The sequence below is a fragment of the Populus trichocarpa genome, chromosome 19 (genome assembly GCF_000002775.5).
Source record: "Populus trichocarpa isolate Nisqually-1 chromosome 19, P.trichocarpa_v4.1, whole genome shotgun sequence".
In the NCBI taxonomy this organism is placed as follows: domain Eukaryota; kingdom Viridiplantae; phylum Streptophyta; class Magnoliopsida; order Malpighiales; family Salicaceae; genus Populus; species Populus trichocarpa.
This window is the reverse complement of record NC_037303.2, coordinates 3,287,702-3,302,502: the sequence shown is the minus strand read 5'-3', so window position 1 is coordinate 3,302,502 and position 14,801 is coordinate 3,287,702. Positions and strand designations below refer to the sequence as shown.

At 34.7% G+C, this 14,801-nt stretch overlaps 2 protein-coding genes and 1 non-coding gene across 8 annotated transcripts; 2 read left to right on the top strand and 1 right to left on the bottom strand.

Annotated features, from left to right (window-relative positions):
* Positions 1-145: 145 nt before the first annotated feature.
* On the bottom strand, positions 146-1,667 carry LOC7453539 (uncharacterized). Its single transcript, XM_002325309.3, has one exon. The coding sequence runs from the start codon at positions 1,530-1,532 to the stop codon at positions 438-440; it is 1,095 nt and encodes a 364-aa protein (XP_002325345.1). The 5' UTR covers positions 1,533-1,667; the 3' UTR covers positions 146-437.
* A 369-nt stretch (positions 1,668-2,036) lies between these two features.
* On the top strand, positions 2,037-7,170 carry LOC7465949 (putative pentatricopeptide repeat-containing protein At1g12700, mitochondrial). 6 transcript variants are annotated; one of them, XM_052449535.1, is made up of 5 exons: positions 2,037-2,378; positions 2,697-4,354; positions 4,451-4,788; positions 5,007-5,968; positions 6,795-7,170. In XM_052449535.1, exons 2-3 carry the CDS (start codon positions 2,950-2,952, stop codon positions 4,708-4,710), a joined length of 1,665 nt encoding a protein of 554 aa, XP_052305495.1. In that variant the 5' UTR covers positions 2,037-2,378; positions 2,697-2,949; the 3' UTR covers positions 4,711-4,788; positions 5,007-5,968; positions 6,795-7,170. The 6 variants fall into 6 exon arrangements, with proteins under 6 accessions (XP_052305495.1, XP_024447349.1, XP_024447348.1 ...); XM_024591581.2 differs by having other exon boundaries at positions 2,697-3,019; positions 3,201-4,788; positions 5,007-7,170; XM_024591580.2 differs by having other exon boundaries at positions 2,697-3,019; positions 3,156-4,788; positions 5,007-7,170.
* A 4,270-nt stretch (positions 7,171-11,440) lies between these two features.
* Positions 11,441-11,513, top strand: TRNAA-UGC (transfer RNA alanine (anticodon UGC)). Its single transcript has one exon. It is a non-coding gene; the product is annotated as a tRNA-Ala (tRNA).
* The last annotated feature ends 3,288 nt before the right edge of the window (positions 11,514-14,801 follow it).

Genomic DNA, 14,801 nt, shown 5'->3' with positions numbered 1-14,801 from the left:
ACCTGGCTGCCCCTGCCATTATCATTGACAAGTGAAAATGTAACTCAACAGAAGGGAAATTGAGGGCTTGTGCCTCTAAAGTTTCCTTGTATCCCCAGAAGAAATAGCAAATTAACAAGAGAAATGATAGAAAAATGAGCCCGAGTAGCAAAAAAGAAAAACAGATATCTATTATCCTTTGATATTATAGTGCAAATCCTCCTTCACCAGCCTTGGCCATTAGGATTATGCACAAAAATCCCCGACAAACAATAAGTACGTCATTCATCATGTACAAAGAAACAACCTTTTCTCTCACAGTATACAGAAGCAAAATGTCTACTAGCAACCAGGGACCATTAAAGAAAAAGACGTACAAGCACCATGACTTATTTCTAGTCATTTCCAACTTTCGTTTTGTGCTAAAAAGAGACGGGACAAAAAATCTCGTCGTCATCTTATAAATATGATTGACTGTCCACAGAGCTAAGATGACAGACTTTGTGATTTCCACACCTTTTCTTGTTATTGCGCCCACCACAAGTAATGGAAATTTCACACCCGAAGGCATTGCCAAAACATGAAAACAACCGCCCACCTTCTGACCTGCGCCTGTGCTTCTTGTTTCTGCTTCTCGATTGCATCTTCCGAAGATCATTATCATAAACTGGAGGAAGTTCTGTTCTCCATCTCTCAAGCTTTGTTCTTAGGCCTTCGGCACTATCATTTTCTGTCCAATCCTCAAGAATAGAGCTCCCTGCACCATCTGTATCTTGCTGACCAGCATTTGCTGGTGTTTTAATCAATCCTTTAGCAATTGCTGCTGCCACAACAGACGCAGAAGGCCCCACATCAGAGCAAAGAGATCCATTGACCATGCTGCCATTGCCATTGCCATTGTCTTTAACACTAGGTTTAGCCACCGAAGAGTTAATCAACGAGCCACCAAGTGACCTGACACCACCCTCTTTCAGTCCAGATTCATCAGTGGTGGTGTGGTCAGTTCGGTCACTCTGTGTGCGTCGCAATTTTGCACCCTTTTCTTCTAGGTCTTTCCCGTTGGTTTTGGCATTAATGAGGTCATTGAAGCCAACTGCAGACGCACTAAGTTCTGTATATAAAGGCATGCTGCGCATTGTGCTGTCCAGCACCTGCACCCCCATGTTAAGGATCCCTTGAGGTCTTCCTGATGGGCGGCGAACCTGAAGTGCAACAAAGCGCATTTTGTTGTTGTTGTTGTTAGAAGGAAATAAGTTGCTTATCAGAACTCTTACAGACCCAATCTGAACATCGCGTAGCCATGCCGCAGCATAGATTTCAATCATGATAGAAGAGTTCTCAGCATTTATGAACGTGTCATCAACGCGGAACACAAACTTCTCGTTCCATTGAGGATTGATGTGGCCATTTTGGTCAACCTTGGTAGACAGTTTCCTTCCTGGATGCACCCAAGCTACTGCATAAGTACGCATAGATTTGGACACAGGAGCCAGGTCTTGGCCTGATATAACATTGATTTCTAAGAGCTGAAAAGGGTGCGCATTAAAAGTCATGCTGATTGTTCCTATGGTCGTGGGGCTAGCGCTGGCTGGAGGGCGAGAATGGTAGCCTCTTCGCTAGTCTTGCCCCGCGCCAGCATAGAAGGGACACAATGATCATAGATGAAAATGAAGAAACACTTGAAGGAGTTTTGTTGGGTTATAGTTCATGGGGTGCAGCGAAATGAAAGGGGAAAAATAGTCATATAAAGTCTATTTTTAGACCTTGATTGTGTTACACTTTGACAGAGAATTTTCTGCGAGTTTGTCTCCTTCTCCATTAAATTCAGATGACAAGCACCTGAGACTTGGAAGATTCGACCTACAATTTATCGGTCAATGAAGAATATAGCTAAAAACAGTAAGGTAGAACAACCTGAAGAACAAAATCGAGAAGACATCCAAACCCTCCACATTTAACGAAATGTTCAAACAACAAGGTCCCATATTTGACACCAAAGAAGACTATTTAGCAGAGCCTTTTCCTTGGTGCCAACATCGCTCTTCTCTGATGGAAATGACAGAGGAGCAAGACACGGCTCGGGAAGGATATAGAGATCTGAGTTAAAACCAACCATTTTGCTCTAGATACCGGCAGCCTAGCTACTACCTGTGTCAAGCATCCCTCTCCTACTCCTGAAACTTCTTCCTCCATTGCTCCTTCAATTCCAAAGCCATTGCAAGGAGTCGAAGGGTGCAACCAAAACGAGCTAATCTTTCTCACCTGCTAACCTTTAGATGTTAGGACACAAAACCTTAATAGAGATTAGGGAGGGTAGGGCGAAGACTAAAGAACATTGCCCCACACTTTTGCTCAACAAATTCTTTTCCTTTCGGTAGCTCACTAGACAGGCGGGCCAGGTAGAAAATATGTTGAAGGCGCGCTGGTTTTCTGGAGAAGCAAGAAACATACAAGATCTGGGTTTCATAATCCTGTTTAATTTAAATATATGATTTAAAAAAAACATTGTAAATAATGTTTACAAAAAAAAGCAATAATTAACCCAAAATAAACTGTTAGTATCATGCATGGGAGGAAAAAAAACAAAAACCCATTAGAGACATAAAAATAAATCATTTTATAATTTAAAAAAAAATAAAAAATTAATATGTTTTTAGAAACACCTTTTATAACGTATTATGGACCTGACCTGATTGTGTCAGCATTTCCTTTGACAGGTAAATCCAGCCGTCCACGTCCCCAGGCATGATCCCAACCGTTCATCCCCACTAATTATCTTCCCCAAGCTTCTGCATTCCTTGTCAGAGAGAGAGAGAGAGAGAGAGAGAGAGAGAGAGTCTCTGTCGTTTTGGGCAGTAAAAATACCAAAACCCTTTCTTCAATCTTCCAGATTTGTTGCAAAGTGTACATGTCGTTTTGGTCAATAAAAAACCAGACAACAAGGAGAAGGAAGAACACAGCGGAAGGTCGATGTCGGCGGCGGCGAGACGTCGAGGTTCAGAAGCCTTTTTTATTCAGCGATGCCAAATGAAAATAATGGGTATGATTCTTCTATCTCCAATCACTTCATCACTCTCGTCTACCAACCACTACAACTCCATTTCTTCTTTTACCAGTAGCAGTAGCAGTAGAAGTAGATATAAACACAAAAATGATGATGCTTCTTCTTCTTTTAGAAACATTGATGATGCCCTTGCTTCTTTCAATCACATGCTTCATAGGAAACCCCTGCCTTGTATCATCCAATTCAACAAATTATTGTCTGCAATTGTCAGAATGAGACAGTACTACGATGCTGTGATTTCCCTTTCCAAACAAATGGAATTAGCTGGGCTCTCTCCTAATACTTGTACGCTTAATATCCTGATCAATTGCTTCTGCCTGATGCAACATGTTGATCTGGGGTTCTCTGTCTTGGCCAAAGTCATTAAACTTGGTCTTCAACCCACTATTATCACCTTTACCACCTTAATCAATGGGCTCTGTAAAGCGGGTGAATTTGCCCAAGCCCTGGAATTATTTGATGACATGGTAGCAAGAGGGTGTCAACCTGATGTCTACACTTATACTACGATTATAAATGGCTTATGTAAGATGGGGGAAACTGCGGCGGCTGCTGGATTGATTAAGAAAATGGGAGAGGTAGGCTGCCAGCCGGATGTGGTGACATATAGTACACTCATTGACAGTCTTTGCAAAGATAGGCTGGTGAATGAGGCTTTGGATATCTTCTCTTACATGAAGGCTAAAGGCATTTCCCCAACAGTTGTCAGTTACACCTCTTTAATCCAGGGCTTATGCAGTTTCAGCAGATGGAAGGAGGCTTCGACAATGCTAAATGAAATGACGAGTTTGAATATCATGCCAGATATTGTCACCTTCAGCCTATTGATTGATATATTCTGTAAAGAAGGCAATGTTTTAGAGGCTCAAGGTGTGTTAAAAACAATGACTGAAATGGGCGTGGAGCCTAACGTTATTACTTACAATTCATTGATGCATGGATATTCCTTGCAGATGGAAGTTGTTGAAGCTAGAAAGCTGTTTGATGTCATGATAACCAGGGGTTGTAAACCAGATGTTTTTAGTTATAGCATCTTAATTAATGGATATTGTATGGTCAAAAGGATAGATGAGGCCAAGCAGCTTTTTAATGAAATGATTCATCAAGGCTTAACTCCGAACACTGTTAGTTACACTACTCTTATTCATGCCTTTTGCCAATTAGGCAAGCTTAGGGAAGCACGAGAGCTTTTCAAGGATATGCACACTAATGGATACCTCCCAGATTTATGTACTTACTCAGTATTGCTCGAAGGCTTTTGCAAACAAGGGTATCTTGGTAAGGCATTCAGACTATTTCGAGCAATGCAAGGTACGTACTTGAAGCCTAATCTGGTGATGTATACCATCTTGATTGATTCCATGTGCAAATCTGGGAATCTTAACCATGCAAGGAAACTATTTTCAGAACTCTTTGTCCATGGGTTGCAGCCTGATGTTCAGATATACACAACAATAATAAATGGACTTTGTAAAGAAGGATTGTTAGATGAAGCATTGGAAGCTTTCCGAAAGATGGAGGAGGATGGCTGCCCTCCAAATGAATTTTCTTATAATGTTATTATCAGAGGATTTCTCCAGCACAAGGATGAATCAAGGGCAGTGCAACTTATTGGTGAAATGAGAGACAAAGGTTTCGTTGCAGATGAGGGAACCACAGCTTGGTAGAAGATCTGTTATCGAATGAAGACAATCTTGTTCTGAAGAAGTATCTAGGCTTTACATGAAGTTCGTCAAGGTGAAAAGGTGATGTAAATTTTTATTTCTCCATGCTGCGAATTCATGTGGCAAATATCAAGTATTTTTTTGTCAATGTGGAAGTTATTTTTAGTTCAATTTTTTCAACATCTTAACAATGACACCGGTTATTTGCCACTAAATCATTGGAATTGCTAAACTAATAGTTCATCTTGATGAATGGTTCTGGCCTTACATTGAATCAGATTTCTATATTATGTTTTCAGTAGCCAGCAAAAAGTTGTTGTTATGCAATTCGCCTACAAGATGTTTGCCAAGCAAGTCTTGTTATGTGCTGGAGGCTCCCTCTGACATCTGGGATCTTGGATGCATAGTTTTTGCGATGTTTGTAGGGAAGCCAGTTTGGGATTTCAATCCTGAAACCACCACAGAAGAACTTTTGAGAAAGATTGCTCATGAATTGATGAAAATTCCTCCTGATGTTTCCAAGGACGTGAGAGATGTCTAGTGAGGAAGCCTATGTTCAGATTGTCTGCTGAGATGTTAATTCGATCATCCTCTTGTGTCAGGATTTGATAGCAGAGAATTGGCAGACTTTTCAGATGCGGAAGGGGCAGCAGACTCCACTGACAATGAATTCAGTGCCTCATCTTCATTCTGAAGAATGGAGTTTCACCTAAGAAGAGGTCTTTTATTCCTCTTCTTGATCAGATGATGCTGAAGAGTTGATGCAAATTCTTAAATTCTTGTCATCAAGATGGCAGTATTCAAAACAAAGACAAGCAGAAGGGGGTGATAGAATTTGACAAAGATCAAGCTAGTTCCAGTAAAGGGAAGCACTCTATGCAGGCCAAACTTCCGACCTTACACTTTGGCAATAAGGAAAAATTGGCATCCAATAAATGAAGACAATCTTGTATCGTCCAAGTGGCAGTAGAAGTTAACTATAACTGCCATTGCTCTTATGATTCAAGCCTATATGACTCTAATACCAAGGCTTACCTCCCTTCTAAGAGAATTTTGCCTTTGCAGGAAAATGGAAATGGAATTACGGGCTAGGTTCTTTCCTCAATGGCCTATTGTCAGATAATTAGCTTATGTGGCTCACACACTGCCATCAAGGCAGACAGACAAGTAGTAGCTTAAGCTGTTAATAAGATTCTATTTGACTTTTTTATATCCCAATAGGTTGCTGCATTTTCTGTGACGCGGTCATAACACATGATAGGTAATCATTATGTAACAACTTTGGCTGTGATGTCTATCAGTAATAGCCTCAATTGATATTATACTTTGGGATAGGGTTTTCAAAGTATCTGGATATTCTTGAGTGTTCTATACCTTATAAGAGCTGCTTTTAACAAAGGTTTGAGGGTGTTGGGAATTTATAAGGAGGAAGTCTTGTGGTACTGTGCTTTGTCATTGATTTGGAATCTTTGGCAGGAGGGAAACTTTAGAATTTTTTAGGTTGGAAGCTCTTATTTTTTTGTCCTGCTTTAGGATAAGCTAGTTCTACTAGCTTAAAATTGGTGCTATCACTCTCTAGAGATTTTCTTCAGCAGGTTTGCAGTGAAATTGGAGAGTTTTGATGTCTTTCTTCTGTTGTTTTTGGTTGGTTCTTTTCTGCTTTTGTTTCTTGGTGAAGTCTCTTTTCTCCTGTATTGTAATCTTTCCCCTGTTCTCTGATACTATAGGGTACTTTTCTATCAATATACATATTTGCTTCTGTCAAGTCTAAGATGGTCAGAAGCACAACGGTGTTTTTGTGCCGGTGTATTTCATTTTATTGAGGCCCCTGAAGTTACTGCCTTTGAGATGCAATGCCTGATGAGAGATGTTGAGCTGTTTCTGATTGGCAATGTTCTGCTTTTCATTAGGGCCCGTAACCTCATAGCCTTATGGCTGGGGCGACATTTTTGTATCTTCCTTTTCTTCCTCATATAAACACCCCTGCTCTCCAATCCCAAAATAAGCCCAAATTGGAAGTATATGATGGCCATTTCCTTCTCAAACTTCATTGTTGTCAGCTGGTTATATACTTGTTATTGTGCCAGGTACTGGAAGAAATAAGGCCATACCTTGTTGGGGGCAGCAGGAGGATCTCTTGAACTAGTGGCAATTGAGGAACCAATAGTTAAAGTCCGATTAACAGGGCCAGCAGCTGGGGTCATGACTGTACGAGTGGCTGTCACCCAGAAATTACGCGAGAAAATTCCAGCCATTGCTGCAGTTCAACTCCTATGATACACTTCCAGATTTCTAGTCCAGAGCATGAGATTATCAAATAAAAGGAGTCATTGAACTCTTAATAACTGTATATATACCACATTAGATTGTGTACAGTGTAGAAGGATGCAGTCGTTGGATACTGATATTTTGAAAATCGAATTTGAGGAAATTGAAATTGCAAATCATTTTGTATTCACACAACCATCTTCACCATGCTCTTCGAAATATAGCTGCTGATACTAACTAATTTAGAGTAGGATCCTCGTTATACTTTCTTATCTGCTGATCATCGTTTTTGCCCAGCTCCAAGAAGTTTGAATATCACTTAGGCTGCGTTTGATTCCCGGAAACTAATTTTGAAAATCAATTTCCAAACTTTCTTGTGTTTGTTTGCCATTAGAAAAGTTGGTCAACGCAAAACACTTTCCGATCAACGGAAAACACTTTCTAGTCAAAGAAAAATTTAGCTTGGTTTCCAGGACGTATTTTCCTTTCATTTTGGATGGAAAATACTTTCCGGAAGTTGTGAAAAATTTAGAAATGTCATATTATTTGCTGATTATATCAAATTTGGTTCTCAAACTTTTAATTACTATATATATTTTGTTTTGAATATTTGTTTTGAATATTTCATCCCTTAGAATTTAATTTTTATATTAATTTTGGTTTTTATTTTTATAATTGTTATTTGCTTTTCCCTTATCATTTTTTAATTGAAATTTTTTATCTATCAAATTTGGCCCTCATTCTTTTGATTATTACTTATTTTATTTGAAATAATTTATGAAATGTAAATTATTATTATTTTAATTTCTTCATCTTTTAATTTTTTTTTATTTTTAGATTTGATCTCTAGTATTTTGATTATTATTTATTTTATTTAATATAATTTATGAAATTATATATTTTTTTAATTTCATTCTCATTCAACTTTTTAATTTATAAGATTTGTTTCTCACTATTTTAATAAACTTGAAAAAAATAAAACATTAATAAATTATTTTCCAGCTTATTTTCCATGACATAACCAAACACTGGAAAGTGTTTTCTAATTTATTTTTCATTACACTACCAAATATCAAAAAATAATTCAATTTTAAAAAAAATTACTTTCCAGTAAACAAACGGGTGTTAACCCTCTAAATAAGATATCAGAAATGGACTGCATGGGAAAAGGTTTGCTAGTCCCTCTGGGATAACAGTAAAAACGGAAGGCGAGTTGCACAGCTCATCCATCCTTTGTTACAGGCCTGCAGATTTTGCCAAAAATCGATGCATTTGATTATGTTTAATGAGTCTAGAAGTTCCTGTGTTATCGATTTTTAATAAATATATCTTGGTAGTTTTATTTGAAAAACAAAATTTGATTATTAATTTTTTTTTTTTTGTTGAAAAAGGACTGTATATATATAAAAAATGGATGAAAAATAGAAGGATCCATGTTGTAGTGGTAGTTTTCTAGTCTGTCTTCCTAATACAAACTTACAGCCTCCATCTCCCATAGCTTCTCCTTCTTATACTCTGTAATATTTTGAAGTAAAAGCAAAGAAAACCTGGACCAAACCAATCCCGTCATCAAATATTCCCTCTCACCCCTCCAAAACACCACCAATGTCTAGTCATTCTTCAACAATATGGAAACCCCTACTCTTTCTCCAAAACCAGCAAAGGACTACAGCTCCTCGGTTGACACTTCTCGCCCATTTCGATCAGTCAAAGAAGCTGTTGCCATCATCGGCAAGCGGTTTCTCGTAGGAGAAATATACTCTTCGAAGCCTTATTATAATCCTCCTGGAGAAGAAAACATTTCATGGAGGTTCTTATCACCAAATCCTAGCTACAGAAGCCCTAAAGAAGATCATCATCATGAACAAAATGAGGTCTTTGGTGCTCTAATGAAACTTGAGGCTGAACTGAATTTACTAAAGGAGAGAGAGTCCGAGACTGAAATTGCACTTGCTTCTTTGAATGCCGAGCTTCACAAGAATATGTCTAAAGTTGGCTAGGGCAGAGGCAGCTGCAGCTAAAGAGGCGGTAGAGATGAGAGAGGTGAGTTTTGAGAGGGAAAAGAAGGAAGATCTTCTTCTTAAAGAGGAAGAAAGGATGAGAGAATTGATGATAAGAATGGAGAATTCTCCAACCTTGGCTCAAATATTGAGTCTTGGGGAGGAGAAAGGGTGCTCCCGAGGAAAGGAGGAGAGGAAGGCAATGAAGAAGAAGCCCATAGTCCCTCTTGTGGGAGACTTGTTTTTCAAGAAAAAAGGATCATCTAATACTCATAATAACCCTTTATATGCATCTCCTGAAGTGTATTTTTATTGAGAAAACTGGGTTTGGTTTTTATTTTGAATTGAATTGACACTCTTTCATCAATTTTTTGACGCATTTCTAGTGCTGGTTCAGGTTGTTTTAGGCGAGGCATGAACTTATAAGTGATCAACTGAGAGCAGGCCAATTCCCGCAGAGAGAGAGAGAGAGTTCAGAATCAGTCACTTCTCATCATCAAGGTTCATTACTGGATATCAATTCAAACTATATGGACAAAGAATTCAGAATCTCAACCAAGAATTACAATTGAAAATCAAGATTGTTTTTTGGAGATAAGCCCATAACAGCAGTTGTTGACACATTCCTAACCAGCTGACCTGATTATCGGCAGGGTAGGGGAAGAAATACCACTTAAAACCCAACATTAAATCAAGGCAGGTAGCATTTACTGAACCAAGAAACCACGTTCTATCAACCCTGAGAGATATAGTTCAACTGGTTAGATTTTAAATTTGTTTCCTAGAAATCACCAGTTCGAGTCTCACAAATTTCAGGGTCACTGGAGACTTACATGGTCATCAACTTCAGGGCTCGTGGGATTAGTCGAGGTGAACGCAAGCTGACCCGTACACCCACGTTAATAATAATAAAAAAAAAACCACATCCTATAAATCTATATGCATTCTGTCCATGTAACATGTACACATTAAGTTGTGCACACCTATAAATCTATATGCCAACCTCTATCTCAAAAGAATCATACCTTAAAAAGAATTCCACGACAAGCAGCCTAGCCACGAGCACAACAAAATCCTTCCCTGCACACTGTTTATTTCCCAAAAATCTGCAATGATAAAAATCAAAAGGCAAGACCAAAAACTTATTTATCTGATTCAAATGACAGTTTATTAGTGCTAATCAAGAGAATTAACAGAGTAATTATTTCTCTAATTCAATAATAATTGACATCTCAATTATTTTTTATTCTCTCCAATCTCCACCATTAACAAAATATTATCAACAATTGAACACATTTTTTTTACTGAATTTACCATCAATAAAACAAACGAGAGAGAGGCAGAGACTCGAAGAGCACAAAATAGGAGAGAGTATATAAAATGAGAACATGATTTTTTGAATAAAAATTCATTACCAAATCGGCAAATCACTTCAAAATTTCTACTGCCTATTCATTACCCAATCACTTCAAAATCATCATACTAATCATTCCATCAAACAAAACATTATAAAAGAAATAATTTTTATTCAAAATCATGGGCAATTAGAACCGGAAAAATACAAGGGAATGGAGAATATCACATTATAAATAGAACAACTTGTGGTGAAGACCAAAGAGTAAACCGACGAGCCGTTGATGATGGAAAAACATAAAGGAGAGTGTTGTTAATGAAGATTGAAGACTTGATATTTGTTTTATTTAAAATAAATTCTCATAAAATTAAAAATCAATTAAATATCGAGGTGTTTAATTAAAATCATGATAAATTGAAACTGAAACAGAAACAAATTATATTTTCCAATTAAAAATCAATAAGATATAAAAAGCCAACAAGAAAAATCAATAAAGATCCAATTCATGGCCGTGCTCCAAATGAATTTTCTTATAATGTTATTATCAGAGGATTTCTCCAGCACAAGGATGAATATTCAAGGGCAGTGCAGCTTATTGGTGAAATGAGAGAAAAGGGTTTCGTTGCAGATGCGAAACCACAGCTTGTTAGAAAACCTTTTATCCGTGTTCTTAAAAGATTTAATTTTTTTTTACTAAAATTTAATATGATTTATACGTTTTGGATCGTTTTGATATGCTGATGTTAAAAATAATTTTTAAAAAATAAAAAAATTCATTGGCATGTATTTCGGTGCAAAAAGTTATTTGAAAAACAACCGCTACCACACTACCAAGCACCCTCGAAGACAATGTTGCTCTGAAGAAGTAAGCATGGAAATCATTGTGTAGAAAATTTGGTGTGTTTTCTCTACAGAATTGATTATTAATTAGATCATTGATTACAGTGAGAGCAAAGAACACAAAATTGATCTTTGAACTCTCACAGTACTGTATTTATGCCTTCCCCCTTAACAATTTAATCTGATTTGTTCTAAATAAACTGTGTTTTACCTGTGGGGCATTTAGATTAAGTCATAAGTAAATAATCCTAGCTGCTTTCAATTTCATGTAGGGGATGTAGCTCAAATGGTAGAGCGCTCGCTTTGCATGCGAGAGGTACAGGGTTCGATCCCCTGCATCTCCAATTGTTTTTATTTTATATTTTTATTATTATTTTCCAACAATTTCTGCATATTCTCTCCTTACAGATGCCAGAATTCTGTGGACCTCATTTCCCCCTCCTTGTAATTTTTTTTATTATGTTAGATTTTTTTTTGATGATCATGATGATTTGATTATGACCTGAAGTTAGAATTTTCTTATTATGCTGTTACTCCTGTAAGATCAATTGATAATTCTGATGATTGATTTCCTCCTAAATGCAATGCTGTTTATGATATAATTGATGGTTAAATATTATTAAGAAGATTTATGAGCATGATTGATGGTTTTTTGTTTTTGTTTTTTTAATGTGGGTATCTGGGTTAATTTGCGCGTACCTTGACTAATCTCACGGATCCTAAAGTTAATGATCATGTAAGCCTTCAATGGCTTTGAGGGGACTTGAACTCGTGACTATTAAATGCAAATCTAAAATCTGACCAGTTGAGTTTCCTCTCATAGTTATATTTAATTGTTTTTGGTTTATTGAGGTGTTATTTCATGTACAATATCAATTAATAGGTAATGAATCATGGACCAAAAAGGGTTTTTAATCTCATTATTTCATTCCATTACAAAATCGTCATAGATGTTTTAATTTGACTATAACAATATTTTAAATTATAATATGTATAACTAGTGTATTACACTAGTACAATTAAATTTTTATATGATAACCTATGTTAATTAATGTAATTAACTTTATCAATATATAGTTTTTTTAGTTTAACGTTGGTGTCCGGGTCAGCTTGTGCGCACTTCGACTAATCCCACGGGTCCTGAAGTTAACGACCATGTAAGCCTCCAGTGGCCATCATATGAGCAACCACAGGACTCGAACCTGAGACCACAAAGAGAGCAAATCTCTTGGTCTCAAGCTCTTACCATTGGCCCACCACTTAGATGATTTAACTTTATTAATATTGTTATTAGTGTATGGGTGTATGTGAAAAAAAAAAAAACAATCAACTGGAATTTATGTGAAAAAATTCCATTTTTTTTTATGTGAAAAAAATGGAATTAGGTCAAACACCAAGAATTTACTCAAATCTTAATATAATTAACACTCAACTCTAACAAACCTATTTATAATTTAAATTGTTTTGTTAATTTTTCTTTTCACTCAAAATATCAATGCATTTAACACCCAATTTGTGTAATTCTATTTATAATTTGAATTACTTTGTTATTTTTATTAAATCCATTTTAAATTGTATCAAAGAAATCAATTGTATTTTCATTTATATTATAACATAACTTAATCTTTATATTATAACAAGTTTTTAAACAACTCAAAAAGCCTTAAAATGGATTGATATATTTTTTAAACTTTACGTTAAATAAAAACTTATAATAAACAAAATTCAACAATAAATATATTATGCAAATAATTCATTCAATTTTTTTTTTTGCAAGACTTGTTATTAATTTCTCTTTCTTATCACTTTTTAATTACATTAAATTAACTATAAGAGTCTATATTTTATGATGTAGAAACCTTGAATTAAATACCAACGAAAAATAAAGATAAAGTGGCACTAAAAAAGAAAAACATGTAAATTTATACTGATACATAAGAGCTTTCTAATTTTCCAATAATTATTTTTGTGTTTCATAAATTTTGTTAATTTCAAATATATATTATTTTTGTATTTATGTTTCCGATGAGATTTTATTAATTCCCAATGAAATCATTTTGTAATTAATCTTTTTAAATAAATTAAAAAAGAAAAAATTCTGACTGAAATTCCCCTAGAAAATTATGTTGGAAAAAATTTACCAAAAACGAAAAATTAGTGTTAGTAATTAACTTTCTACAAAACTCAAATATTCCATCATATAATATTTTTGATAGTGTTATTTATAATTTTTTGGAAGATTTAGTTTCACTATGCAAAAATGAATCTAATATACCCTAATAGTTATAAAATAAAATAAAAAAACACGTAGAAATAAAAAATCTTGTGTTTTTGTACTTCAATTATGATATAAAATATTTTTTAAAAGTATTATTTTTATTTAAAAATATATTAAAATAATTTTTTTAATTTTAATATCAATACATCAAAACTATAAAAACAATACTAAAAAATATTAATTTAATAATTTATTAAATTAAATATATTTTTAAATGACAAATAAACACATCATGCAAAAACAAAAGGTTAATGTTGAACAAGGTCTGCCATGGTCAAACATCATGATGTCGTCGTTGTCTTTGACTGATTCTGTGACAAAGCAGAACGATTGGTAAATATGAAGAAATCATCATCTCTGTCTTGTAATAATTGACTACGTTGTTTGTTACCTTCATAAATGCCGGGTTACTAATTCGTAATATAAATAATAAAATAAAATTATTTGGGGTTTGTAAAATCTTATTCCACATATTTAAAATTATTAGGGAATTTATTACTTAAAAATTAAATCTTTTTTGAGATTGAATAATTTTTTAAAAGTTGGATTATCGCAAATTACAAACTGTCTAATTATCCGACCCCCAACAATAATCCACACGAACAACTAGTGAGAAATCTTCTAAATCTTTATTTAGAAGATGTGGATTGCTATGCGTAAAGTGCTAGCTCTTTATTATGTGACTGCCGTAGTTTTTCTACTTAACTTTTCAATAACCAGTTTCTCAATGTGATTAATATCCTTTTATCAATATGTATCAGTCTCTATGCATCGTTTAGGTATCTTTTATACCTCAATTTATGAGAATAATCGCTTCCTTTTATAAAGAAAAGAAAATAATATATATTAGTCTCTATGACTCTAATAAATATCTAATATTTAAGAGAACATCGATCAAGAACATTTTAGAAACAATGCTTTGATGCAATTGAAATTCTATAATTATAACAACTTTATAATTTTCTTTGCAAAATATTTTTGTCTCATGGACTTAATTTATCTTTACTCTAGATTCATAAATTAAATATTAGATTTATTAATATAATATTTTATGAATATTAAAGATAAATTAATCTTTTATTAATAATAAATATGTATTTACATGAATATAATAATGTCACATGTAACTAACCAATTGGTTATATAGCATATTAAACTAACAATATTTTCTTTTAAAAATGTGAAAGTTTAAAACAACACAAATTCACAAAAAAAATGAGATATCGTCTCAACTGACAACAATGTTTTTTTCTATTGTTGCAAAATATTGTTTGATGCTATCCATCCAAGTTATGTTTATTGAACTAATTTAAGAATAAAAATAAAAGTCTATTATATAAAGTTTCATTCAAGC

Coding starts and splice junctions, on each gene's coding strand:
- LOC7453539 (XM_002325309.3), bottom strand. CDS start 1,532: ATGACTTTTAATGCGCACCCTTTTCAGCTCTTAGAAATCAATGTTATA.
- LOC7465949 (XM_052449534.1), top strand. CDS start 2,950: ATGTCGGCGGCGGCGAGACGTCGAGGTTCAGAAGCCTTTTTTATTCAG.